This window comes from Bactrocera neohumeralis, unplaced genomic scaffold, assembly GCF_024586455.1.
Source record: "Bactrocera neohumeralis isolate Rockhampton unplaced genomic scaffold, APGP_CSIRO_Bneo_wtdbg2-racon-allhic-juicebox.fasta_v2 cluster10, whole genome shotgun sequence".
In the NCBI taxonomy this organism is placed as follows: domain Eukaryota; kingdom Metazoa; phylum Arthropoda; class Insecta; order Diptera; family Tephritidae; genus Bactrocera; species Bactrocera neohumeralis.
The window spans coordinates 15,000,218-15,026,952 of record NW_026089623.1 but is presented as its reverse complement, the minus strand read 5'-3'; the positions used below and the strand labels follow the sequence as shown (position 1 = coordinate 15,026,952).

General features: G+C 36.1%; 2 protein-coding genes and 1 long non-coding RNA gene across 4 annotated transcripts in view; 2 read left to right on the top strand and 1 right to left on the bottom strand.

Moving 5' to 3' along the window:
* Positions 1–1,611: 1,611 nt before the first annotated feature.
* On the bottom strand, positions 1,612–3,393 carry LOC126765358 (uncharacterized). Its single transcript, XM_050483084.1, has one exon. It carries the CDS (start codon positions 2,729–2,731, stop codon positions 2,147–2,149), a length of 585 nt encoding a protein of 194 aa, XP_050339041.1. The 5' UTR covers positions 2,732–3,393; the 3' UTR covers positions 1,612–2,146.
* Positions 3,394–4,145: 752 nt separating this feature from the next.
* LOC126765303 (methionine aminopeptidase 1D, mitochondrial) overlaps positions 4,146–26,735 on the top strand; it is a 39,199-nt gene continuing 16,609 nt past the window's right edge. The window contains exons 1-2 of one of the 2 annotated variants that reach the window (XM_050483020.1): positions 4,146–4,227; positions 4,327–4,529. In XM_050483020.1, coding sequence (XP_050338977.1) covers positions 4,488–4,529 — 42 coding nt within the window. In that variant the 5' untranslated portion in view covers positions 4,146–4,227; positions 4,327–4,487. Of the gene's footprint in view, positions 4,266–4,326; positions 4,530–26,735 lie in introns of both variants that reach the window. The other variant, XM_050483019.1, reaches the window with a different exon arrangement.
* LOC126765422 (uncharacterized) lies at positions 17,908–24,024 on the top strand. The gene is made up of 4 exons (XR_007668371.1): positions 17,908–22,759; positions 22,825–23,250; positions 23,315–23,459; positions 23,534–24,024. It is a non-coding gene; the product is annotated as an uncharacterized LOC126765422 (long non-coding RNA).

Here is a 26,735-nt window from a genome sequence, read left to right as displayed (position 1 = left end):
CACTACTGTTTAATTTCTACATCTCGAAACTCCCTCAACCACCAGAGGGAGTTTCCATAACCTCGTACGCTGATGACTGCACGATATTGGTGTCGGGCAATGGAATCGATGGCATGTGTTCGAAGGTAAACAGCTACCTCTCCGACCTTTCTCGTTTCCTCACTGCACGAAATCTCACACTTTCCCCCACCAAATCCACAGCGACCATATTCACAAACTGGACGAAGGAGTATAGACTTGAACTTAACATTGCAGTCGACGGCGTCAAAATTCCGACTGTCAATAACCCTAAGATTTTAGATGTAACATTCGACAGTCTATGCTCCTTCTCTCCTCATACGACCGCGATTATCGCCAAGGTACAGAGCCGCAACAAAATCCGCAAATCGCTAGCCGGCAGCACATGGCGAAAAGACAAAGAAACGTTGTTGGCAACATACAAGGCAATCGGCCGGCCAGTCCTCAATTACGCAGCTCCCATATGGTCGCCTGGATGCAGTGGCACGCAGATGAGGAAACTACAGACCTGTCATAACACTGCACTCCGGACCACTACGGGATGTTTTTGATGTCTCCCATTGAACACCTCCACAGTGAGACGCTTATACTCCCAGTTAAGGAGCATAATTAACTCCTCTCCAAGCAGTTCCTGCTGGGATGCTTTCGCAGAAATCACCCTTGCAGCCGTCTGCTTGGAGCGGAACCGCCTCCTAGGAGCATCAAAAGGTCATTCCTGGATTATGTCGACGACGTCGTACAGTGCGCCGACCGGACTTCGGACGCAAATAACTTTCGACAGGTGCTGACCGCCATTCACAGCGGAGCCATCAACACCTTCACCAAGTCCCTTCCCGTGAATGGCGTTCTTGGAGTCAAACCACCACCCATCGCAGACGAAGAGCTCCAGCTGCCGCGAGAAACGCGTGTGACCCTTGGGCAACTTCGTTCTGGATACTGTAGCAGCTTAAACTCCTACTTATCCAGAATAGACCCTGACATACCCAATGTATGTTCTGCATGCAACGAGTCTCCGCATGACACTGACCACCTCTTTGCATGCCCTACAAACGCTACCCATCTAACACCTTCCTCCCTCTGGTCCGACCCCGTCGAAACAGCACGTTTCTTGGGCCTACCGTTAGATGACATCGACGACACCACAAATGACATTTACCATCCCAACGGGGATTGAATTTACATTAAAACAACAACAAACAAAGAAATAATACTTATCTGTGGAAATACATTGGTTGATAATTGGTAAGGGGGAATGTTTAGTATAGTATCTCATTTTGAAGAGGTTTTGCGCAAAGGGGGAGGGGGCTGGGGGCTTGATACCCCCCTCATTTGAAAGGTAATGAATGGAGCTTTTGAATAATAGCACCCTTCCCCCCCCTAGGACCACGGGGGGCTCTAGGGCAGCCTCCTGAAAATGGTGTAAAATCGTAGTTTTTCGAAACAATTTTCAGTAATTATTATAAAATGTATGTATTTTTACGCATAGAGTGACTCTATGTTTATTATTATTATTATTTCAATGAATTAAAGTGGAAATCCACTTATTTAAATAATAAAAACACTGAAAATTAAAAATTGTATATGTATCAGTAATAATGCATACAAGTAGTTGAAGTACCAAGATAACCCAACCAACCATTTAAACAAGACCCTCTAAATAATAAAATTGTGTTTTCATTTGTATGTTTTAGTTTTTTTATTTCGTGTTATACACGTATTTAATAACAGCCAGTTAAGCATTAAATGGATCTGTATTTTTTTTTTTGCATTTCCCGCCTCCATAAAAACTCTACTATAACATCAGCAAAGTTTGCCGGATTATTGTAGTTGTCTTTGTAAAAAAGTCTCTTTACCACACGCCAATGAGACTCAATTCTTTGTGTGTTTGTGCCATCCTCGGCGATAAAGGGATTGGCAGGGTCACTATGGTTAACCTTTTTATGGATGTAACCATATTCAGGGAGGCATTCGTATGCGCGCCAAAAGTCTGTTTTTATAGTAGTTCCTTCTCGAACATTTTTGCGAATAAGAGGGATGAGGACCTCAGCGGAACGTACGTTGTCCGGGCATACCTCCAGTCTGAGGTCCTCACTGCCATCCTCTATCATACCCAGGACCCAATGCCCTTCTACGCGTCTTCCTGAAAAAAAGAAAAGTATTTGAATAAACATAATTGCATTATATATAAATTATTATTATTACCTTTGTTGTATTTGCGTTTTCCGAATTTACTTTCGTCAATCTGCACTACCTTTCCTGGACCACCAATCTTCCCTTTGAATTCTTGGTGGTCTAACTGAAATATAACTACTGCTTCCCTGCAGTAGCTATACCAGTCGGAGATAGTGGCAGATGAGAATTTCTTTTCAACGCTCGCATAGTCCTCCCTATAAATATCTTCCCGCGTAAATCGGTGGGCAAAACAATACATCAGGTAAAACACCTGGGGAAAGCTTAGTTTGACGCCTTCAAACCACGTGCCCGCTGCCCTTGAAATAAGGGACTTCGACCTACAATTGCCCCTAGAGCATTTGAAGTACCCTAATGGAGGGCGTTTGTGCAATGCCATTTGCGTTTTGTGAATGGCACAAAGCCGACTTTTTGGCAACAGGCCGTATACCTCAGCAAATGCTACACATAATTCATGTGAGCCCAAGTATTTCACCATTTTCACTACATTCCACTGCTGTATTGTAGTAGCATCACGACACATTACTGCTGCAGCGCTCGTGGATGCAATATCATCATCTTTGAAAAAATTATATATTATTTTATATAATACTGTTTTCAAAGAAAATTTCAAAGCTCCCTGAAAAGCGCCGCAGGCGAAAATTTGGAATAAAAAATCGCGCGATTTTTTATTCCAAATTTTCGTTATATGGACGTAATATATTGCCCACTTTTCAGAGAGCTAAATAACGTATTATATTTACCTGATTGGTTATTTGACATCATTATAAAGTGATTTTATTTAATTTGATTTAAAATTCCCAATTGTAAAAACACGTTTTAAATAAGGCACGCGAATATAGTATAATAAAAATTTGAATTCCATTGAAATCAATATACCGTTAATACAGAAGTAACCCAACCAACATTTTTTCCATAATACTAACGTATTACTCCATTATTAAAATATATAGCATAACCTTAATTGAGCGTGGCCTTAAGGAGCCATCCTACCACACCACCCCACCCCACCCCACCCCTTTTCACATGTGTTAATACTTACAACCATCGATCCGAAACGAGTCCTATGTAAAGTAACCCAAATGTATATAAAACCTACCATTTTGATTCGTTGGGTTATTACTGTCTTCCTTTTGTGCTTATTTTCTTCGTCGTTTGACAGTTCATATTCAGTAATTTTGCTTACATTTCAATGAACAGTATAACACGTAATTGAAAGCTGCTTTATTTATTAAATTGTACATAAAATTGCAACTTAAAATTCATAATTTATCATTAATTCAATTAAACATATTTCAAAGAATGTGTGTGTGTTAAATTGGTTAAATTTTTTGCAAGCAGTGCAACAAAAACCTCAAAAGAAGAGAGCCATTATTTGAGCAAATGTGAAAATGTGCGTTTTTTGCTTACTTATATCTAAAAAACAAATTAACATTTAACAATAAATTTACATTTAAACCAAAGTTTAATTCATTGGCTATCCGTGCTATATAAATTTGAAAAAATCCGTGCAGGCATTTAAGAGGAATAAGCAATGAAAATGAGATACTAAACTAAACCCAACCCTTGGTAAGTTTCATACAACATTTCAAAATGACCTATATTTCTTAATAATGATTTTAACTAATTGTAGAATGAATTTATGATTACTTTGATTTTCCTTTAAAATGTGATGTTTCTTCGCAAACCAGCATTACCATATACGCATTCTATTAAAAAAAAAATGTGTTAAAAATTAGTACTAGATTTCTGTAGACTTGCATACTATCACATGAAAATTCACCGTAGCAAATTTTCTTGACCATTTCTTAAGCGTTTTTTGATATGAAGTTTTTACATTTCTTGAAAACTGGGAACTACCCTTAAGGGTGTATATCCCAAGTGACGCAGAAGCTCTTTCGATTCATAATATTGATTGCACTAAAATTATCGAGATATCGATCTTTTATTACCTGCAGAGAAGCCGGTAACGTTGTAAATTTCGTGACCCCCGTTATAAATAAAAGGAAATAGTGTAATGTACGTGGAGATGAGGTGGTCATCTTTATATTCAAAATGTGAATGACAATTGTTTTCTATTTGTTTATTTAAATTAAAATACGGTCTTTTATTTAACAGCATGTATTTTTTTTTCGAGGAAACTCTCAGTGGAAAGGATCGTATCCAGCCATATTAAAAAACCAGATTATTATTACCGATTTCACTATCCGGGTAGTACAATCGGTGTGCCAGATATTAAGAATGAATCTGAAGTAAATATTACTCGCTTGAGCTGTAAGATGGCAGGACAAGTACTCGAAGCGTGCTCGCGATTAATAAAAGTAAGTTATATTTCAGATTATGGAATTATATCGATTCTCCGAGGGTTCTACAAATTGAGGGGTTCAATTTTAAAACATCGTCTTGCGGGAATAAAATGGGTATCACTGGAAAGGTGACGTTCTGCAGATCACGAAAAAATATATATGTATATAGTTGCCGCTGACTAATAGTTTTAAAGATATTTGCATATAAATTTGAAAAATTTACAACGTTTACATTGATAATTTGTATATTGTGAATAACTTTTTCGGCTGGGATTTAGATTAGCATCCCCGGATTTCGGGGATAAAATGGGTGTCACTGAAAAGGTGGCGTTCTCCTGATCACGAAAATATATACATTTAGTTGCCGCTGACTTATAGTTTAAAGATATTTGCATTTAAAGTTGAAAAATTGACAACTTTTACATTGATAATTTGTGTATTGTGAGTAACTTTTTCACTTATATTGTGCACTTTTCACTTACTAACACTTCACTATAACGTTTCGGTATATTCATTTTTTTAATGTACACCACCTAATATACAAAACAACGTATTATAAAAATAAATGGAAAGCGCTGACAGATATAATAACTAGTTTATAACGAAAACTCAATTTTGTTCAATATCAGTGCAAGATAACCAAAAAATATAACCACTTTATAACGAAACTCAATATATTTTTTTTATTTTAACGCAGAAAGGAGTACTGTGCGAAAGTACTTCAGTCATCACGGGTATTCGCTCGACCAGGGTTATTTTTTTAAAGGGCGGCCGAAGGCCGCCAACGCAGAAAGCAGTACTACGCGAAAGTACTTCAGTCACATAAATCACATATTACACATTGTCACCTAAAATGCAAAAGGCCGTAACTAACATTTTTAGTATTTTACAGGAGAAGCAAAAAACGTTATAGTTTAAAGACTACTTAAAGCTAAATATTCAAATTGTAGATTTAAGCTTAGAAAACAGAGACGGATTTGTTTCTGAAAACCAAATTAATGGGAAAAAGCAGTTTTTAAGAAATGTTAGTTACGGCCTTTTGCACTCTATTTTTCTGAAACCAAAAAGCCGTGAAAAAAATTGTGTATAAAATGAAAGCAATGCTTAAAATAAAAAAATGTGCTTTTAGGCTGTAACTGAAAAAGTTTTTAACAAGTTATGTCTTTTTGTATCTATTTATTGTAAGTATTTTAACACAAAAGAAATTATTTAATTAATACATTTAATTTGAGAAAATAAAATTAAATTAAACTGGTTAAGAAAAACAAAATAATTCATTTGAAAACAACAAAACCTGCAATACAAATAGCAAATTAGAATAGGTTTAAGATGTAAAGGGTATATTATCATAAAAGCTGTGGCAGTCAGCTGGAAGTAAAAATTTAAGTTCCTGCTGGTGTTCCCTTTTCTTTTTGGATATTGATATTCTTTCGGTATGTAACTGTGAAGATTCGATGTCCCTAAATTTTTGTTGTGTACGTTGTGGCAAAACGTTATAATCGTCGTTGATATTTGTTTTATAATAAATTATTCCAGATGGATCATATGCCAAGCCACGTATCATATTAACAGTTGGCTCTTCGGATTTTTTGCCTGTATTGAAGATACTGAGTTTTTTATACATAATTTATACATGTGTGTTACATTTTACCTGGTCGAATAGATACGTAGCGCTTAGGAATACTTTCGTAGTCAAGGAAATACTTGTAATCAACATGGTGCACTTTTAGAGGAAATGGGTTCTTTCGAGACTCTCTAATCAAGCCAGACAGCTCAGATGGTAAATTTATTTGTCTCTTGTTGATTTTTCTTTGAATGAGGGAGTGGGTCGAATCACACTCCATTTGTGTATGTCCCACTATTAAATATTTATGTTCTACCGTTATGTTTTCTTGAACACATAAAGATAATATTGCATTAGAGAGAATTACATTTCGGTTCTGGTAGAAACAACCATCGGAATATATAATTATGTGATGAATATTTGGTGACTTTTTAATGGAATTTTTTATGTATTTTATTATACATGTAGCAAAGGTAGAAGCAACAAGGGTACCATCTGTTTCGTCTCAGACAAAATTGTCAGATTCATGTGAAATAACGTTATAAATTGTGAAATTGTGCACTTGTAATTTCATTTTAAGTACGTGGCATTTGCATTTGTCTGCGGAATCAATTTCACTGCCTGCATGTCAATGCATAACAACAAGCGTAATCCTGATTTTGCGTTTTCTATGTCAATTAACTTTTCATTTCTCATGTCTTGTATATCCTTTCTATGAATGTCATACTGATCTTGGGATAAGTTCTTCGATTCGTATGATGTGCAGGTGTCGCACATATAATTTTTTGGCTTAAATATACAACAGTTTTGTTTTTTTAATACTGCCATAAATGTTGGAAAAGATACATGAACTACTCCATTAGTCTCGCAGTCTTTAGAATAAACTTCATAGACATGTTTGTAGCGTAGATAAAAAAATATGAAAGCACACTTGAACACGTTTAGAATGATGTTTTAAGTAGTAACGTTTTGTAATTGATCTTCTAGAGTTCTCAACACCAATTCGCTTTATGTTTGCGCGTTCAACAAGATTAACGACATACATTTTTTTTGATCCCATGACATTTCCCAGAACCCATTATATATTTCCTTACGGTTTTCTTCGGGAAATGTAGAACAATTCCGTACATCACTTTTCTCACAGAATTTTGAAGTACATCCAGCTTTAAGTTCTCTTGGAGCTTTTTCACTAATAATGCCTTTCGATAGTCCCATGTATTTTTTCCTTTCAATCGGTTTATTATATTTCCAGACCTTTTATTATTTTTTTAAGTTTTTCATTACAACCATTTTCACAATTAGTACTCATTTTATTAATTTTGTTTTATTCCGGTAATAAAGGCAGTAACACAATAACACAATTCGATAAAGAATGAAAGATAATGAAAACAACTGTAATTACGGATAACACAATGTGTCACATTGAAATTGAATCAAAGAGAATGCAAAAAGGGTAGTTACGGCTTTTTGGTTTATGAAATTGTTGAAGTTGTAGTTGCGGCCTTCTGATTCTCGCCTATAAAGTCGTTATTTTTGGACGTATGCATATAAAATTTGCTGTGTACGTGTTTCGGTTAAGTATGTACTTCATAACACAGCCACACAAAAAAAAAGTGTCCGGATCTGGGGTCGAGACATATGTCTTCCTATGTATTTCGACGCGCTGAATCTAAATCCGACATCAGAATTGGGCCTGCACGTCCAGGTTCGTCCCTAACCTCAAAAAACTCCTAAAATCACCAATATATGTAAAAGTAATCATAATATACTGTCTTAAGAACAAATTTATATACAAATACCAATGTCTGCAAGATTCGCACCCTACGATTGCCGTGACCTTACATAACCTAACTTAACCTAACCTAACACAGCCACGAAAAATTTTTTTTTCGGATTTGTGAACGTGTCATATGTCTTCCTATGTATTTCGACGCGCTGAATCTAAATCCGACATCAGAATTGGGCCTGCACGACCAGGTTCGTCCCTAACCTCAAAAAACTCCTAAAATCACCAATATATGTAAAAGTAATCATAATATACTGCCTTAAGAGCAAATTTATATACAAATACCAATGTCTGCAAGATTCGCACCCTACGATTGACGTGACCTTACATAACCTAACTCGGATTTAGATTCAGCGCGTCGAAATACATAGGAAGACATATGTCTCGACCCCAGATCCGGACACTTTTTTTTTTTTGTGTGGCTGTGTAATCAATCAAAAAGTCAATTTTGAATTTTTTATTATTTACGGCCTTTTGCATTTTAGGTGACGACATATACATATGTATGCAGAAAGTATTTTTTTTTATAGTTAGTATTGAAAAAAGAATCACGCGAAAAAACAAACAAAGAAAAATTTTTAAAAATCCAACATATTTACTGTTTAAGATGTGGCAAGGCTCGTTTTCTTCATAATTGTAAACAATCTAACCTTTTCAACGATGAGTGTGCTAAGTGATTTTTAAATTAATACATTTAGGTAAAATATAGCAAAATAAAAGTGAAATATGAACTTATTTCAATGTTTAGAGTGTTTAAATATACAGAGTGAAAAACGTGAAAAAATTTAGTGAAACATAGAGAAATACCATGTGTTATTAGTGCAAATTTTTGAACTTTTAATCGTGAATATTTTAAAAAAATAAAAGTTATTTTTATATTATTTTTGGATATTTCTTCTCTGGAGAAGCTCCTCTATCCGCACATACCCCATTTATACGGAAAATTCGGTTTTTTTACCCCTCCTCCAAAGTAATCAAAATCGTGCCTATAATGCATTTTACACTTATATATTATACTTTACTTTTATTTTATTATACTTTTATTTCCACTAACACTACACTAATTTGTTTCTAATCATTTATTTTATATTAAATAGTGCAAAAATAACTTTAATTCCATATCAGACTTTAGTTAAAATCCATTTATTCATAAAATAAAAAATGGTTGTAAACAAGCAAAAAATTAGTGTTACCATATTTTTTTACCCCTCCGCCAAAGTAATCAAATTCGTGCCTATTATGCATTTTACACTTATATATTATACTTTTATATCCACTAACACTACACCAATTCGTTTCTAATCAATTATTTTATATTAAATAGTGCAAAAATAACTTTAATTCCATATCAGACTTTAGTTAAAATCCATTTATTCATAAAATAAGAAATGGCTGTAAACAAGCAAAAAATTAGTGTTACCATATTTTGTAATGGAATAAAAATAAGAAAAAAGAAAGATTATGACGTCCTAACTAAATTCATTATCGTGTGATGAGTAATGTAAAATCTTTCAGAATTCTCATTATCTTGATAAATCCCGGTGTTGGATCGGGCTAAAAGGAGTTCAACGCAAAAAAACTGAGCACGTCCAGGTGTTGGTCCGACCAAGGGTTATTTTGTTTGAAGAACTCCCGAAGGCCGCCAACGCGAAAAGGAGTTCAACGCAAAAAAACTGAGCACGCCCAGGTGTTGGTCCGACTGAGGGTTATTTTCTTGGAAGCGCGGCCGAAGGCGCCAACGAAAAAAGTAGTTCAACGCAAAAGAACTGAGCACGCCCAGGTGTTGGTCCGACCGAGGGTTATTTTTTTGAAGCGCGGCCGAAGGCCGCCATTGCAGAAAGGAATTCTATTCGGAAAACTAACCTTTGGTCTATTGTGCCCTCTCCTAACTCGCATAGACTCACCTAGCCCCAGCGCATTGATGAAGTTCAATAGACTTCCGGGCGCTAATGAGGCTATGCGATCCCTATCCGGAAACATTATTTCGAGGGCCTTAGTCCTGCGTCTACAGACTGCTGTGCATTCGCTCAGCAGGTGCTCCAGGGTTTCAGGTTCCAAGTCGCAGAACCGGCAGTTAACGCAAGAGGATAGGCCCATGTTGTACAGATGCCTATTCAACTTGCAGTGGCCGGTATACAACCTTGAACCTACTCAAGTTGTATCCTCCCATTAGCAACTTGACATGTCTCATACCGTGCGTTTGCCGCCAATGCTTCTCCCTGCCCACTCCTTTTTTTTTGCGGAGTAGCCCCTTTATGGTTTGTGGACCTACCCCAATAAAGGGTTCTGGTCTCACCATCTTGGTGGAGGCTGCGGAGCGGGCTAGCTCGTCCGCCAGTTCATTACCGGCTATACCTCTGTGACCAGGCACCCAAATTAGGTGTACCTGGTTACGTTCTGCAAGGCTGTTCAGCCTTTCCCTGTACTCCTGCGCTAATAGCGATTTGATTTCGTAAGAGGAGATCGCTTTTAGCGCCGCTTGACTATCGCTGAGAATGGCTATTCTCTCATTGCGATAGTTGCGATGGAGGTTTATTTCTATACACCGACTTATGGCAAAAACTTCTGCCTGCAAAATGCTTGGGAACTCTCCCATGGGTATGGAGAGCTTAGTACGTGGGCCCGCGATCCCTGCACCGATTCCCTCCGACATTTTCGAGCCATCGGTGTACCATGTTTGCCAAATTTCATTTCAAGCTCGCTCCTTCTTTTTACATGCTCTTTCCAGCGTAGCTTAGCATCTAAGGTTACCTTTTTCAAGGTAAAGCCGTCATGAATTGATTTGGTGTCGTTTAATTTGATGCGCCACTTAGATGCCCACTTAGTAATTGCGTTAACTGCTGTCTGCACTCGTCGAGAAGATACTGAAGTTGACTCTCCAGCTGCCAACAAAGCTATGTCATCCGCAAATGTCGCTGTCACATAACTAGAGTCAGATGGGAGGTCACTGGTAAAAAGTAAATAAAGCATTGGCCCCAACACGCTTCCCTGAGGAACACCCCCTTCTATTGGTTGCAAGTTTGAGTATGCATCCTCTTGTTTAATGCGGAAGTCTCTATCTTTTAAGTACGAAACAATTATTTCGCAAAATTGTTTGGGTATCATGTATTTCAATTTGAGCTGCAGACCCGTATGCCAAACATTGTCAAAATTTTGAGACACGTATAAGAAGGCCGCCGTACAAACGTTCTTTTTATCAATTGTATTTTCAACAAAATTAAAAATTTGGTGTACCTGGTCATTTGTTGAATGGTGGTCACGGAAGCCAAATTTATGTGTTGGTATCAGGTGTTTATGAACGATTAGTGGTTTTAGCCTATTTATGACTACATTCTACTACAGCGAAATTGGTCTATATGATGTAATATCGTGTACTGGCTTACCCGGCTTAGGTATCATTATGACTTCAGATATTTTCCATAGCGATGGCATGTATCTTAGGCATAATGCGTTGTTTATAATGTTTACAAGTTTTTTTATGCAATGCATGCATGTGCTTTTTTGAGCCTTGTGTTCCCGAAAAGATTTTTAATTTCTTTAATAGTAACGGGAAATGCTGATGTGTGGATCCAACAAACTATTTTCACAGTTTATCTCATACTCATCGTAAATGTGTTTCTCAAATGATTTGCAAATACGGCAGCTTTCTGTTCATTCGTTTTGGCTCATGCAGTTTCGTTTAGTTTTAATAGTGCTACATGTTTTATTTGTTTGTTCATATTTCTTGTAGCTTTCCAGATTGAATAGTCGGTGGATTTATCAGCTGTAAGTTTATCCAGATTGCTGCCAACTCCGTCGAAGCTTGCACATTTTATGGATTCACACGGGTATTTGGTGTACTCTTCCACGCAGCGTTTTGAATTATTTTTGTGAAATCTTCAACCTCACAGTCTAACACAACACCTGTCGATATGTGCTTAAGCTTTGGGTCGAATTTATTCACTATATAGTACTTTTGAATTTATACCAATTAGTGTGTATATTACATAACGTTGGCTTGGCGCCCGAAATAATTGGCTTTTCATACTGAGTTAGTAGCACTGGTGAATAGTCAGAGCTTTGGTCTGAGCAATCTTTAATACATAAATTGAGTTTCGGTATTTTATTGATTATAAAGAGTCAAGAAGGTCTGGCAATTTCTGTCTATCTGTAGGCCAATAAGTGGGTTTTCCCGTTGAAACAAAATTGTATCCAACTGCTTGTATAGCATTGAGTCTTCACTTATATATGTTTGGACTTGCGAGCGGTCGCTCTTTAGAACGCTGCTATCCAAAAACTATTCAAGATACGACCATGTCGATTTCACAGGATATTTTTGGAAATATAAACAGTCAAAAAGCAAAAAAAAAAATCCTTTTTGCGTTGCTCCTCAAGAGAAGGAAAATACTGAAGGATTTTGCATCATCAAAGGTTATGGTCCTATACTATATATGGAGCACAATTTTCGTTTGTTTGTTTTGGTCCTTAGACATATATGTACGTATGTATGTAATTATTAAATCAAAAATAAATGCAACACAACAAAACATATAGATGCACTCAAATTACAATAAATATATTTTTTCTGTAAAAAGTAAAACCAATCAACATATTGATCTCAGTAAAAATTAAAAAAATTACAATAATTTTCAAGGCCAATATATTCATTATAAAATGATGATTCTATCACTAATCTTCAGTTGGTTATTTTTTAGTTTTTTTGAAAAAAAGATATCGGCGAGCCTCAAGAATGCGCTTACGTTGTTAGTAGAGAACAATCATAGTGAAATGCACCTTCTTATTAAATTATTAACTATTCCAAATAAAATACGATCAGAAATTAAAGTTTTCGATTTTAATTTCAATATATAGCAAACTGTTTCTAATTATTGAAGGTTCTAATTTATGAGTGTAGACGTTGAGTAAATTTAAAAAGTTGAAATTTGAAACCTTAAACGCAAATTTTTCTAAAGCTATAAGTTTGTCGCTACTATATCTATAAATATTTTTTATTTGGAGAACCTTCTCCATCCGCACATGCCCGGTTGGGACGGATTTCTGAAGTTCTCTCGGTAAATGTATTTTTTAGGTCCCACAATGAAGGAGCCCGCAAAAACTTGGTTTTTAATAAAAATTGCCCTTTCTGACAGCCCCTCAAGATTTTTGTATTTTGGAAGATGAAAGTTAAGGGGATATTCTGGTCTAGAAGCATGAATTTCAGGTAATTTTTAAAGTGTCGTAAAAAAAGGCAATTAATATTTTTACTATCCATTTTTATTAGTTATTTGTTAATTTGCTCGAAAATTCTACGAAAAGATGTGGCGACTACCAGAAGGTTTCAAGACCGGAACATTACCTTTTAGATGACGAAGGTGGTGTGTCTATCCTCTTCTCCTTGTGTTATGCTTTCCCTGCCATTCAGCAGCCTGGAGAAGTGTTCCCTCCATAATTTCAGTATGTCATTTGATCACCTCTGGGGGTTCTACAAGAGTATGCTCCGTCATTGAAACCTTTTGTTAGTCCGCGCATCTGCGTATCGGCGCAAATGCGTCTCGCTCCCTTCTTCAACTCACGGTATCTTTCCCATCCCGCTTGTGTTGTGGTCGGTAGTAACGTTCAGAAGTAGGCAGTCTGTTTTCTCATCTTCCCAAAACCAATGGCTTAGCTTGCAGCCGTAGAAAATTGTTCGGCTGTCTGTTTTGATTAGCAGATTCTCGACGCCGAACCTTCCTTCTGTTTTTTGACGTGAGTTTTTTCCCGCACCGAGGCGGGTGAGCATCTTCGCTGCAGCAAGATAGTGGTCCGAGTCGATGTTAGGACCTCGGAGCCCACGCACATCCAAAATATTGGAAACGTGTCTTCGGTTTATAACAACAGGATCGATCTGGTTGAAGGTTTTTCGATGCGGAGACAGCCAGGTAGCTTGATGAATTTTCCTGTACTGGAATCTAGTACTACAGACAACCATATTTCGGCCCCGACGAAGTCGATCAGTTTCAATCCATTTGGGGATGTATTACCATAGAGGCTTAATTTACCGACCGCTGTGCAAAAGATACTTTCTTTGCCTACCCTGGCGTTAAAGTCGCCAAGTACGATTTTGACATCGTGGCGGGGGGCAACTCTCATAGGTGCGCTCATAGAATGCATCTTTGGTCACATCGTCCTTCTCTTCCGTCGGGACGTGGGCACAAATCAGCGATATAATGAAGAGCTTCGCTTTGATACAGATTGTGGCTAGACGATCATTCATCTGGGTGAATGCCAATACTCGGCGACGGGGTGCCTTACCCTCCGTGGATCCCACACCGAACTTGCGCTCCTTTATATGGCCACAGTAGTAAGTGCTATAAAACAATATATTTGAAATACTGCCTTTATGATATACTGTCAAACCTTAAATTGATTATAATCCGAGAAGAACTTTTCAAGCTTTCAGATACCGAATATGTGGACCTATGTGCCTACAGCTGGCTTTTTAACAAAAATATCTGTCAGTCCGTGAATATTACTGAAAGTCCGAGAGAGTCTTTTGCCGATAATTATGTCGTGTCGACAATCCACAAAATCGTGTCAATACTTTTTCTGTATACCGTATACTAAATAGCTATAAAGTACTTAACACTTCCGATTAACTTTTACCGTATATATCGATAAGTCTGCGAGGCTTCTGAATGAAATTCATAGAATATGTTTTTCTGATTAAAATCTAATCAATTTTACTCCTAGCTCCCATATATGTACCTAACACAAATTTTTCGAAGTTCCGGTTGACGGATATATATGGTATATATATAAAAATATATAACTTCAAATTTAACGGGGAATATTTAGTATCATTTGCAAGGATATTCTTTAGCATTGATTTTTTGGAGATTATATTTTTCAAATGTTTGTACGCTTCCAAATTAAGATCTCGACGTAAAATGCGCCAAATCGTTCCATGCATCACTTCGAGTTGCGCCGAATCGACTCTACACGGCCTTCGTGTACACTCTCAGCTATGGCTGCTATATTTTCTTCAGTGCGTATTGGACGTGATCTATTCGGTAAAATATTATCCAATAATTAATGCTGAGTCTTGATCCCAAAATCGAGCTAAATCGTTTTTCAAGAACTCACTGATATTTTCTTATGTCGTTTTCGGCACGATTACGATTCTTTTGGCGCCGCGATTTGAGGGTATAATGCATGCACATGTACCTTTCTCAGACTTATAGTTTATGAGATATTTGTATTTAAAGTTCCATAATTTTATATGCAATTCACTCTCACTTTATTTTTATTTACATGACAAACACCAGTGTTGCCACATATTGTGTTTAGAAAAAATTATCAAAAAAATTTCTGTTTAACATATATAGAGAAAACAGTACAAATGGTTTTTGTATCTTATGTTATTTGATAAATAAAGTCGGTCCAACACTGGGGTGTTCATAGTTCTTGTGTGTCGAACTACTTTCTGCACTGGCGGCCTTCGGCCGCGCTTCAAAAAAAAATAACCCTGGTCGGTCCAACACCGGGGTGTTCATAGTTCGTTTGTGTTGAACTACTTTCTAACCTGGCGGCCTTCGGCCGCGCTTCAAAAAAATAACCCTGGTCGGTCAAACACCAAAGTGTTCATAGTTCTTTTGTGTCGAACTTCTTTCTGCACAGGCGGGCTTCGGACGTTTTTCAAAAAAAAATAACCCTGGTCGGTCCAACACCGGGATGTTCATAGTTCCTTTGTGTCGAACTACTTTCTGCACTGGGGGGTTAACGAAAATCGTAAAAAATGTTAAATAAATTTTTGATTATTTTATCAGGACACAAAGTATGGCAACACTGCTATTTGTCATAAATGTAAACATACAAATCTCTTGAAAGTTTGAATGTGCAAAATAGTTTTTAAAGTATATTTATTTTCTGGTCGGTCAAACACCGAAGTGTTCATAGTTCTTTTGTGTGGAACCACTTTCTGCACTGTGGGCCTTCGGCCGCGCGTCAAAAAAATAACCCTGTTTGGTCAAACACCGGGATGTTCATAGTTCCTTTGTGTCGAACTACTTTCTGCACGGGGGGGTTAACGAAAATCGTAAAAATGTTAAATAAATTTTTGATTATTTTATCAGGACACAAAGTATGGCAACACTGCTATTTGTCATAAATGTAAACATACAAATCTCTTGAAAGTTTGAATGTGCAAAATAGTTTTTAAAGTATATTTATTTTCTTAAAAAATACACAATTAATGTAAATTTTGGATATATTTGAATGTGTACAGTGTAATTAAATATATATTAATTGAAAAATGTGTGAAAAGTGGGTACAACATAGTGAAATAACGAGCATTACTTTTACAAATTTTTGAACTTTAAATAGAAACATCTCGAAAACTATGAGTCTGAGGAGGGTATATGTGTATACATTTTTTAACCCTGAGGACCTACATACGTACCATCAAATCGCGGCGCCAAAAGAATCGTAATATTGCCTCGTTTTCAACTATACCGATGAACACATCCCATCCAATTATCCCATACTTTAAAGTTGTTGTTAAAATATTGATCAGCTTGTGAGCAGGTAAAAGTTGGTGAAAATACTCATTTACTTTTTCAGTGCATGGGCTTAAGAACCTTGGCTTATGTTCCACTTGACTTTTGAATATTAAAACGCCTATTAGGGTTCCACTTAAACCATAAAGTTTGGTTTTTGATTTATTCCTCAGCAACTTTAAAATCTGTGTTGATTCTTCGGATATTGATGTTATTTGCGATCCTTGATCTATGAGTGCACGTAGCAGATAAATTCTCCACATGGTTTTTTTGGTTTTTTTGAGCTACATATAGCTAAAATAACTGATTTTGATGAAATTTTTGTGGACATATATTTTTTGCTCTCTCCGGGTTTTAAATGGAATATGTCACGGTGATTTTGGAAACATTTTTTACGTTTTAGTCCATTCGCGTCCCACTTCTTTCTGCATTATTTTTCCCCACTTACATGACTTCGACAATTGTAGCAAATATTATTGTATTTAACATATTTTCGCCTTTAATCAACAGTAATATGTGATCTATAATTTTACTGTGGGTACATATTGCATGATTGGCTGTTTTGGACTAGTCAGTGCGTGGTTTGGCTTGAAATAATATCGATATACTGCTTAGAATTTGTGTAAAGTTGTTTTTAAACTGCAAAAATTTAGTTTTTTATTTCAAAATGTTGATTTATTATAGATAAAAAATATCAATCGATTTAAGGAAATTTACGAATTAGATGTACAACAAACAAATTGTTATATTGGCCGATCACCGTAAATGATATAAAATTTTGATGGCACTGTTATTCCTAACTTACTTAAGTACGAGCACGATACGAAAGGTAAAACCGGTTTTATATGTAAAGCTAGATCGGGCCAGGTCTTGGCATAATGACTTTTTGCCTAAAGTAATAAAACGATTTACTTCTGATGTTCAAATAGTAGTTCCGTACATTAACTCTTTTCTCAGAAAAGGTCCCGGTCTTAAGACAGCCAGTAACTGTCAGGACTGTGTAATGTTGGTCTTATTTCTTTTTCGTTTTTCTCGGAACCCGTTTAAGAATGTACTTCATTGCCAATTGCAATATTAGAGCTTTATAGCGAGATTCTGTAAGCAGTCTCTAGTCACTATTTGAGACATTTTGAGGTAAAGTCTCAATTTGTGACTAGTTACTATTCACTAAACAGCCTCTAGCGTTAGTCTCAAAATATTGTCTCAAATTTGAGACCTGATGGTTAGCAGGTCACAAAACTAAAAAAAACTCTTTGCCATTTTGAATATACTGAATAGAGATATTCATAGATATTAATCGATTGCCTTTTTTTATATCTTTTAAGCAACTCGTTAAAACGTTAAAAATAAATTATTTTTATGCAAATTTCGTAAATATTATGAAACAAAGTCAACATATATTTTGATTTTTATTGGTAATTATGCTTTTTGCTATGTTATAGAAAATTTTATATTTGTTATCGACATATTTATTTTCATTCAAGTGTAAAAACATCATCATAATGAAATGTAATAGATTTTGTGACTGTCACTTACAGAATAGCAAAATCGTCTCAAGTCACAAAAATTGTCCCTATTTTAAAATCTCAACTCCATTGCAAATATTTTGTTTCTTCTTCACGCCAAATCCAATTGCAATGATTGTGGAAGAAACTAATCGGGCAGCTATTGCAGAAACCATCCAATCACAATTCAGCGTAGACGTTGATGACATTGACCATTATATGTGACCTGGCCTATGAAAAGGGAGCTAACGTGCGAAAACTAGTTTTCTGGGAAAAGCTGTTAAAAATAATCGTCAGTTTCTCGTTATCTCATTAATTGTTCTCCTTTTTTTTGACACCTAAGCCCGCTTTCCGAAGACCAGGTCACATATTATGATTTTGAGTAAACATGCATTTGCACCAATTAGAAATTGTGAGATTCGAACAAAATTTGAAACCATAAAGCAATATTTATCATTACTTAATGCAAGTAAACGGAGGAAAAAAGATCAAATTATACGAAAATACAACGTCATATGGGTGACGTCTATTTAACGGGCTCTTTGATCGTTACCATATAAGAGTAAAAAACAAAGATACGCCAATAAGGTATTTTACCATTTGGTTAATATGATGACAATTTATTGTACAGTAATCAAATTTATAAAATTAATGACCTTAAAGGGCTTTTAGAAACGAACCGGAATTTCGGGAAGTCATCGCTGCAGGCTGCAGGCCTGTCCTATAAAGCAAAGCAGACAGTTGGCTGGCCAGCATGTTCTCTACAAACAAGTCCGTCAAAAATTGGCTGCAAAACTGTTCATGCTGTTGTAGATATCCGATAGAAATTGAGATATCTTGATGAAACTTGTTATGCAAGAGCCTTAGTACAAAAAAAAGTTCCGAGTTCGTAGATTGGCCCCGCCCTCTAATAAGTTTAATGTGCATATCTCCCAAACTGCTTAAGCTACAACAACCGAATTCGCTCAGCGAGAATACTACAAAAACTCCTACCTATAGTGTAAAAATAGACGAAATCGGATAAAAATCCCGATCACTCCCCATATAACGGTACTGTTCAAACCTACTAAAAGCGCGATAAATCAATAACTAAATGTGTCAGAGACGTAAAAATTTGCCGCCGGGATGGAATGACAATGCTTTATTTGACGATCGGCGTGGCACCGCCCAATTTTTGGTAATATCCCATATCTCGGAACCCGACTGACCGATTTCAACAAAATTTGATACGTGGCATTTTTTTCATGTTTCTATGTCACGTTGTGAAAATGAGCGAAATCAGACAACAACCGCGCCTACTTCCCATATATTATCGTTCCGTTACCAGTAAGCAATTAATTTAACGGGATTAAACTTTGCACGAATAATGCCCTTAGTGTATGCCACCTTATGACTCAAAATTGTTAAAATGCAACAAAAACTGTTCACGCCCCTAGGTACCGAATAATTTGACCGCCGTACCTATAGTTGACTTTTTTTTTAGAAAATATCGGTCAATGTCTGAGATATATAATTGAAATTCGTGGATAGTACTTTTTTGAAAATGGTATGTCCGTATGTCAAAAATACTATATATTGTATAAACACATTTTGTCGAAATCAAAGGTTCAAACTTACTCAAAAAGAATTATTATTAAAATTTTGGTAATTATTTTAGAAGCCAGATTTTGAGGGTTTAGTCTTTTTTATTACAAATATTAGAATTGAGTAATTTAGACAGAAGTTACCGATAGCATACCAGATAGCATATTCGTTAATCATTCATCACCATTATTTTATTTATTGATAATAATGTTTTTAGAATTATCGACATTCCCAGGTCTTCTTAAATACAGATTTATTATCTCAAAATAAGAAAATATTAAAACACAGTTCTGAATTTGCTTTTATGTATAAAAAAGTAAAAATTCTTCAATTTATAAAAATATACCGATGATATATAGATTCCAAATGATTAAAAATTGATACTTCCTTTTCCTGTCATGGTCCGTAGATTAGTAGAGTTTCTTGTTTTATCCCTCAAATATATGAGGGGAGACATAAGTACTTTCCGTATACTGGCCATAGTAATGTCTCTCAAATGCCATTATATTATGATGGAAGCGTTCTCGTCGTTCTTCCGAATATGTGTATCTAGACAGATTCTAGATCCTATGATGGTGAAATTCGTAATCATGTCAGTGATCAACTCGTCATAATTGGCAACTTTATCCAAGGAAACCATGGGCTTACTGCCTTAGAACTTCTCTAGGCCTTTTTCTCCTCATTGCTAAGTAACATCGGGAAAATATCACCATCCATAATTTTCTTTATTTTAGGGTCTACAAAGATTCCATTCTTCAAATATCCTTCACCGGCAACAACGCGTGAAGACCGGCATTATAAAAGTGGGAAAATCAAACATTATCTAATCACTATAATTGCTTAAAACAAATATTTTTCATTTGTAATCCTGTGCAACGTCAAGTAGATACCGAAAATTTTCCTAAATCACCGATTTTGAAAATTAGGTGAGGAACAACACGCATAAACGCAGATAAATCGATGAAATTTTGTGAACTCAAAGAAAAACGTTAGTGCTTTATTATAGTTATATTTTCACGGTAAATTTGATTAAATAATAGTGCTTTACTGCTTTTCGTTAAAGAATTAAAAATTTTCATGCGTTCTTCAAAAAAAATTGCAAAGTATGTATCGCAACGCGAAATGCCATTCCGCAGATATTGAATTTTTTGTCCCCCAACCGGCTTTCTCAACGCAGGGTGCTTAGCGGCGAACAGATTATGATTTCTGGGCTGTGGGGTCCAGCACTAGATTGTTATAGAAGATGTTTCTAAATTATTATTAAAATTCCTTTTCCAAATCAATGTTGCAATGCTTTAGGAATAAGGAGTCATAATTGCATACGACATAATTTATATTTAAATAATGCTACGAGGGAAAACTATTTTAAACCAAAATTCTGAAAATATTCATCAAAGTTTAGCGTAAGTTTGTTTAATTTTTTTTATAATAATACGTAATGTCAACAAACAAAAACTCATTAACAGAAAATGCAGAGAAAAAATATGCATACTTTATTTTCAGTGCTGACCAAGAAAAATCATCAGACGAGCTTTCTCAATCCAAAAAGAGTTTCTTGTGGTTATTCAGATTTTCTAAACGAAGTTGCCGACGGATCGTTTAATTATGGTTCACGCAATTAAGAAAAGTTCTTTGATTGCCATTCACTTGGGAGTAGCCAAAAACGATTATTTTACACATGGCTTAAACAGCTTACGACTTCCAGTCCTAGACAAAGTATCCTCTGAGTAGCCAAAAAACATCCTTTTGAATGCAAAAAAATTTAGCAGCCGAACCATCCCTCCCCAGGGTTGTGCGTTGGGATTGGGACCCGCCACGTAATAAATGTCCCCAATGAAAACTAAACAACAGCCTTGGAATAGTTTCTATAGTTTACAATTGTGTAATACAAAAGTATCAAATTAACCGAATGTGGATGGAATTATCCGAGTAGGTCCTGAGAAATAATATATCATATAAAGGTGGAGGTAGACAAACTGATCGACAAGGGTAATGCTCGAAAATTCTACGAAAATATGCGGCGACTAACAGAAGGTTTCAAGACCGGAGCATACTCTTGTAGAACCCCCAAGAGTGATGCCCAGATCATACTACAATTATGGAGGGAAAACTTCTCCAGCCTGCTGAATGGCGGTGAAAACTTAACACTAGGAGGTATCAAACCCGATTCCCCAATCGATGACGATGGAGCAGACGTTCCATTGCCCGACCATGAAGAAGTTCGAATAGCAATTACCAGTATGAAGAACAACAAAGCGGCAGGGGCCCGTGAATTGCCGACCGAGCTATTCAAATACGGTGGCGAAGAACTGATAAGGAGCATGCATCATCTTTGTAGAATATGGTCGGACGAAATCATGCCCAATGATTGGAATTTAAGTGTGCTCTGCCCAATCCACAAAACGGGAGACTACGCGCCGTTAGTTTTGCTTTTTCCAGAATAGATAATGAAGCGAAGCAAATGGGTCTGGTGGAGAATGAGGGAAGACAATATATTCCCTGTTGAATATTTGGATGCCCAATTTAGTGGGAAGCATCCACCACTTTACTTTCAGTTCAATAAGCACCCAGTATTTCGGCAAAGGAAAACACATTAATTTAAAAGATATTAAACACTTTAGGGTTCACTTTATTGAAATCAGGTATGTAAATATGATTGCGCATGTTAACGGCGACGCACGCAGGACCGCTGATATTCGAATTATATCCGTAGCGCACAGGACTGGCAGGGAGCAGGAACCGTATGGTGACGTTGTTAGCGAAAATTGCGACGCGCGGGATGGGTGTCGGAAAACGAATATGTATGCTGTAATTTTGTCCATCCCGTTTGTTAATGAGGTTGGTGTATAGGTGTGGTTAGTTGTGTTGATGTATGAATATGGTGTCATCGAATGTGGTGTACTGCGCAGTGTTTCCTTAGGGTGCGCCAGTTTTTCCCAGGTTGAGTGAGGGGGGAGGCTTAGGCGGGTATTGTCACTTGCGAAGCGAATTTATTTGGCGAAGCGAAAGGTTTGGCGAACATACCCCAAATTTGCATTGTGAATGGCGAATTAACGTATTCGCTAAAATATGTCGTTGCCATTCATGAAAAAAGTAGCGCGTTCTACCGAATTTGACATTTGTGTCATTTATACTTAAAAATATGTATTATTATATCAACTGAAATTCGAAAATATGTTTAATAACGCGGATCTGTATTTTGAGGATAATTACGATGTGGAAACGCGAACTAATCTTCGACAGCGCCGTTTTATTAGAGATAATTCTAATCCTACAGAGCTACCTAACACGGTGTATGTATCCAGTATAATTATAACGAATAATAAGAAGTTTTTGTTCAATGTACACGTATTTGTAGATTCGTTGCGAATTCCCGCTTAAACAAGGACGCATTTATGTATGTGCTGGATAAAATCAAAGACAAATTTCATTGTCGGATGTCTTCCATAACGCCGATGTTATAATTGTGTGCCGCGCTCAGATTTTTTGGACATGGCAGTTACCAACAAGCTATAGGGAATGAATTTCAGTTGGGACTTGCTCAGCCAACAGTTTCCCTTATTTTAAAAGAGATCATACCCATTTTGGAAAATAAAATTTGTCGTACCCATATAAGCGTAGATATGAGTGAAGAAGAAAAGCAGCAGGAAAGGAGCAAATTTTATTCATGATCGGGAATACCAAATGTAATAGGCTGCATCGATGGAATCCATATTGCGATTTATGTTCCTACCACAAACAAACACCTCTATCTAAACAGAAAAGGATCATAAATGCAATGATTGTGAGTTTTTATGAATTTAATACAGTAAAATTGGTATACAAATTTTATTGTATATTTATTACAGGCTTGTGATCATGATATGAATATCCGTTTTGTGGATGCTAGATATGCTGGTTCTACACACGATTCGTTCGTATGGAACAATAGTTCTCTAAAGGCATGTTTAGAGGCAGCGCATCAAAACGGAGATCAGAACTCTATTTATTTAGGTATTCGCAATATTTGACTACTGCGCAAGTTTAATCTTGACATATTAATATTGAAAACAATAATACATTTGCAGGTGACTCCGGATACCCACTAAGCCCTTATTTATTAACACCTTTCCGTCATGCAGAATCTGGAACTAGGGAGTCAATTTTTAATAAGAACCACGCGAAAGCGAAAAATGTTGTTGAACGTACGATTGGAGTTTTGAAATGCCGTTTCAGATGTCTTCTGAGTGATAGGAAAATGCGCTACGATCCTGCTAAAGTAACATCCGTTATTAATGTATGCTGCGCCTTGCACAGCATTTGTAAAAAAATTAGAATCGGTGATCTGGAGATCGCCGCAGAAGACAAATTGCTGATGATTTGATGTAAATGAAACTATACCGACTTCAGTGAATAATATATTGTATTCTTTTATTTTATTCAATACTTTAAAATTCAATATTACATAGATAACAAATATATAAAAATTACAAAAACTACATGCTCTTAAATTAAATTAAAAAAATCACAGATTCAATTCCGTTACTTACAATAATAAAGTAAAAATAAATTCATCACATGTTTTCTTAAAAAAATCTCAATTTCAAGTTCGGTTAAAATATGAAATAAAAAAAAAATTCATCACATTCTTATGAAATAAACTATACACTAAATTCAATCTATTTACAAGCACCCTATTTACCCTATTTTTTTTTTTGCATTTTTAATTTTAAAATTTGTAGTTTTATTTCCATCTTTTGTTTGTCTTTTTTTTTCTCTAAATTTTCTTCCTTCTTCCTTTCTTTTTTCATTTTCATTAATTTAATTTCTTCCTGTTTCAGTTCATATGTTTTTCTTGCATACCTTGCAATTTCAACTATTTTTCTTTCCATTTTTGCAATTTTGTTGGAAAGGGTGTCTTGAACTTCGGCTTGCTTTGCCAACGCTTTCATCCGAAAGACTTCACGTTCCTCTACTGTCATTCTAGGACGGCTGCTTGAGGATTGCGATGCCAAATCCATGGCTCGTTGTGTTTGGTCGGGTAGCATGGATTTGACAGCAAAAGTGTTTAATAAAGGCGTTGTAATATTCTCATATTTCTTCGTGTATGTGGAAACCAGCTTTTGGTTTAAAATATATCACATGTACATAATTGAATATGAATTTTAAATTGCAAATAGATGCTTAAGAGAAGCAACTTTATTTTGCGGGTTTATTTGATTTTATTGACGACTTATCGGTTTATAAAGCGGATTATTTATTATTTGGCTTTTCTGTGTTATCGGCAATTGTTGCAACTTTTTTATGATATTTAATTTATGATCGGCTTATGAAGGATAGTAACTCCACGTCTGGCTCAGATATGGCCAAAATGGGTACTCCTTAGCCCTGGAGTTAGGACTGTGCAAAAGAGGGATCTTGCGAGAGAAGGCCGTGAATTGCGAACGGCTTCATTTCGAATTGCATCGTGGTAATTTCTAGATACTTTTTTGAAGTGGAATGCTAAAATTTTACAACAGATTCCCTCCACTACCCTTATGAGGAGCGCTTATGTAAGAACGATAAGAACGACCATAGCCTTTTGTAAGTCTAGGTGCGTCACACTATCGCATTTATTTATTTGAAAATTTTCGAAAAATGCCGAATTTTCCTCCTTTTGATACAACTGTATGATATTTTATGTTTTTATGTATGTACTAATTTGGCGTTTAGTAGCCCGCCACCGCTCTAGGATCAGTTCAGAATTTTTTTTTTTTTTCATTATTGGCGAAAGCCATCCTGCGGGGCCGAAAAATTGTATGTGCTTTTAATATAGGAGAAAGTTTCCCTATATCTCGAAATTTCCTTAATTGTGAATTAAGGTATTGATTTTGTTTTTTCTCAACTTGAGTTGTCATGGTGATAATTGGTTCTGTAATTAGTTTACGTTGTGTTTCGCTGTGCAGCGTTTGAGCTTTTTGTGCCTTTGAGCAACATGGTGTCTCTTGGCAATTTTTAAAATTGTGCATTTCGGGATTTGCCTTTGCTAAACCCGTGGTTCCTTTTGTGTAAGCGCTTCCTTGGAGTAAGTTAGGATATCTGCTGTAATGAAGCATTGAATGGTGTCTTTTGTGACAATGGAAGAAATTAAATTTTCTTTTACAATTTTTATATGTATGCGCATGTGACAGACAATTTGTGCAAAGTCTTTTTGACCTGACAAAATTATTTCGTTCGTTAACTGTTAAGTTTTTAAATCTCTAGCAGGATGTAAGTTTATGCCTTCTTTTACATAGTTCTGATGACGTTTGTTTTCTTTGTTATGATGTGAAGGTTTGTGCTTCGTAAAAGCTTTTGTTTAAATTTTTGTTGCTTCTAGCTTGGGGTCTATTTATGCTTCCATTTTGGTCGTGTTTAATGTTCTTAGTTTTGATTATTTTTTCTTCTAACCTTTCCGCAATTTCATATTGAGTGGTGAGAAAATCTTTCATTTGTTGCCACGTTGGGCATTTTGGTCGTTATGAGAGCGATTGCTCCCACAAAAGTAACGATTTTTCTGGTAATGCGGCGGTGCAAATGTGTACCCGAATTGGGTCCCAGCTGTCTGGGGATATTTAGTGTCGATAAGACCGACAAACAATTTGAAACAGTGGATTCTAGTTTGATGAATTCTACACTTGTTTCTTTCTTAATTTTGGGCAAGTTCATTAGTGTCATTACTTGTTTATCGACCAGTATCCTTTCGTTTTCATATCTCGCTTTTAGAGTTTCCCAAGTCAAATTGAAATTGTCGTCATTAAGAGCGAACTGGTTTATTATAACGCCTGCTTGACCCTTTGTCTTGTATCTGAGGTGATACAATTTTTGTGCTTTTGATAGTTCTGGATGGTTGATGTAAACGGCTGTAAACATGTCCCGGAAGGACGGCCATTCTTCATAACCTCCATAGAATGTTTCTGTGTCACATGCGGGCACCTCGAAGTGGATACCTGAATTTGCCTTTTGACTGTCTATTTGTGGCAGCTCTACTCTACTTTGTGGAGTAGGTGCAATTGCTTTAATGAGCTTTAGTTGATCGGAGATCATAGCTTTTGTTCCTTCGTTATAAGCAGTTTTCGTATATGGCGTAAGCAGATAATTTAAAATTTTGTGGTAGATCTGAATAGTCAGAATCTACAATGACGTCATGAGCCGCTTGGAGGCGAGTCCAAAAATTTTTAAGATTTTGACTTTTTCTTTCTAATAACGATTCCGAGTTTTCGTGAATCGGTGAAGATGCAAATCTAGTACAGTATTAAAAAACTGTCACTT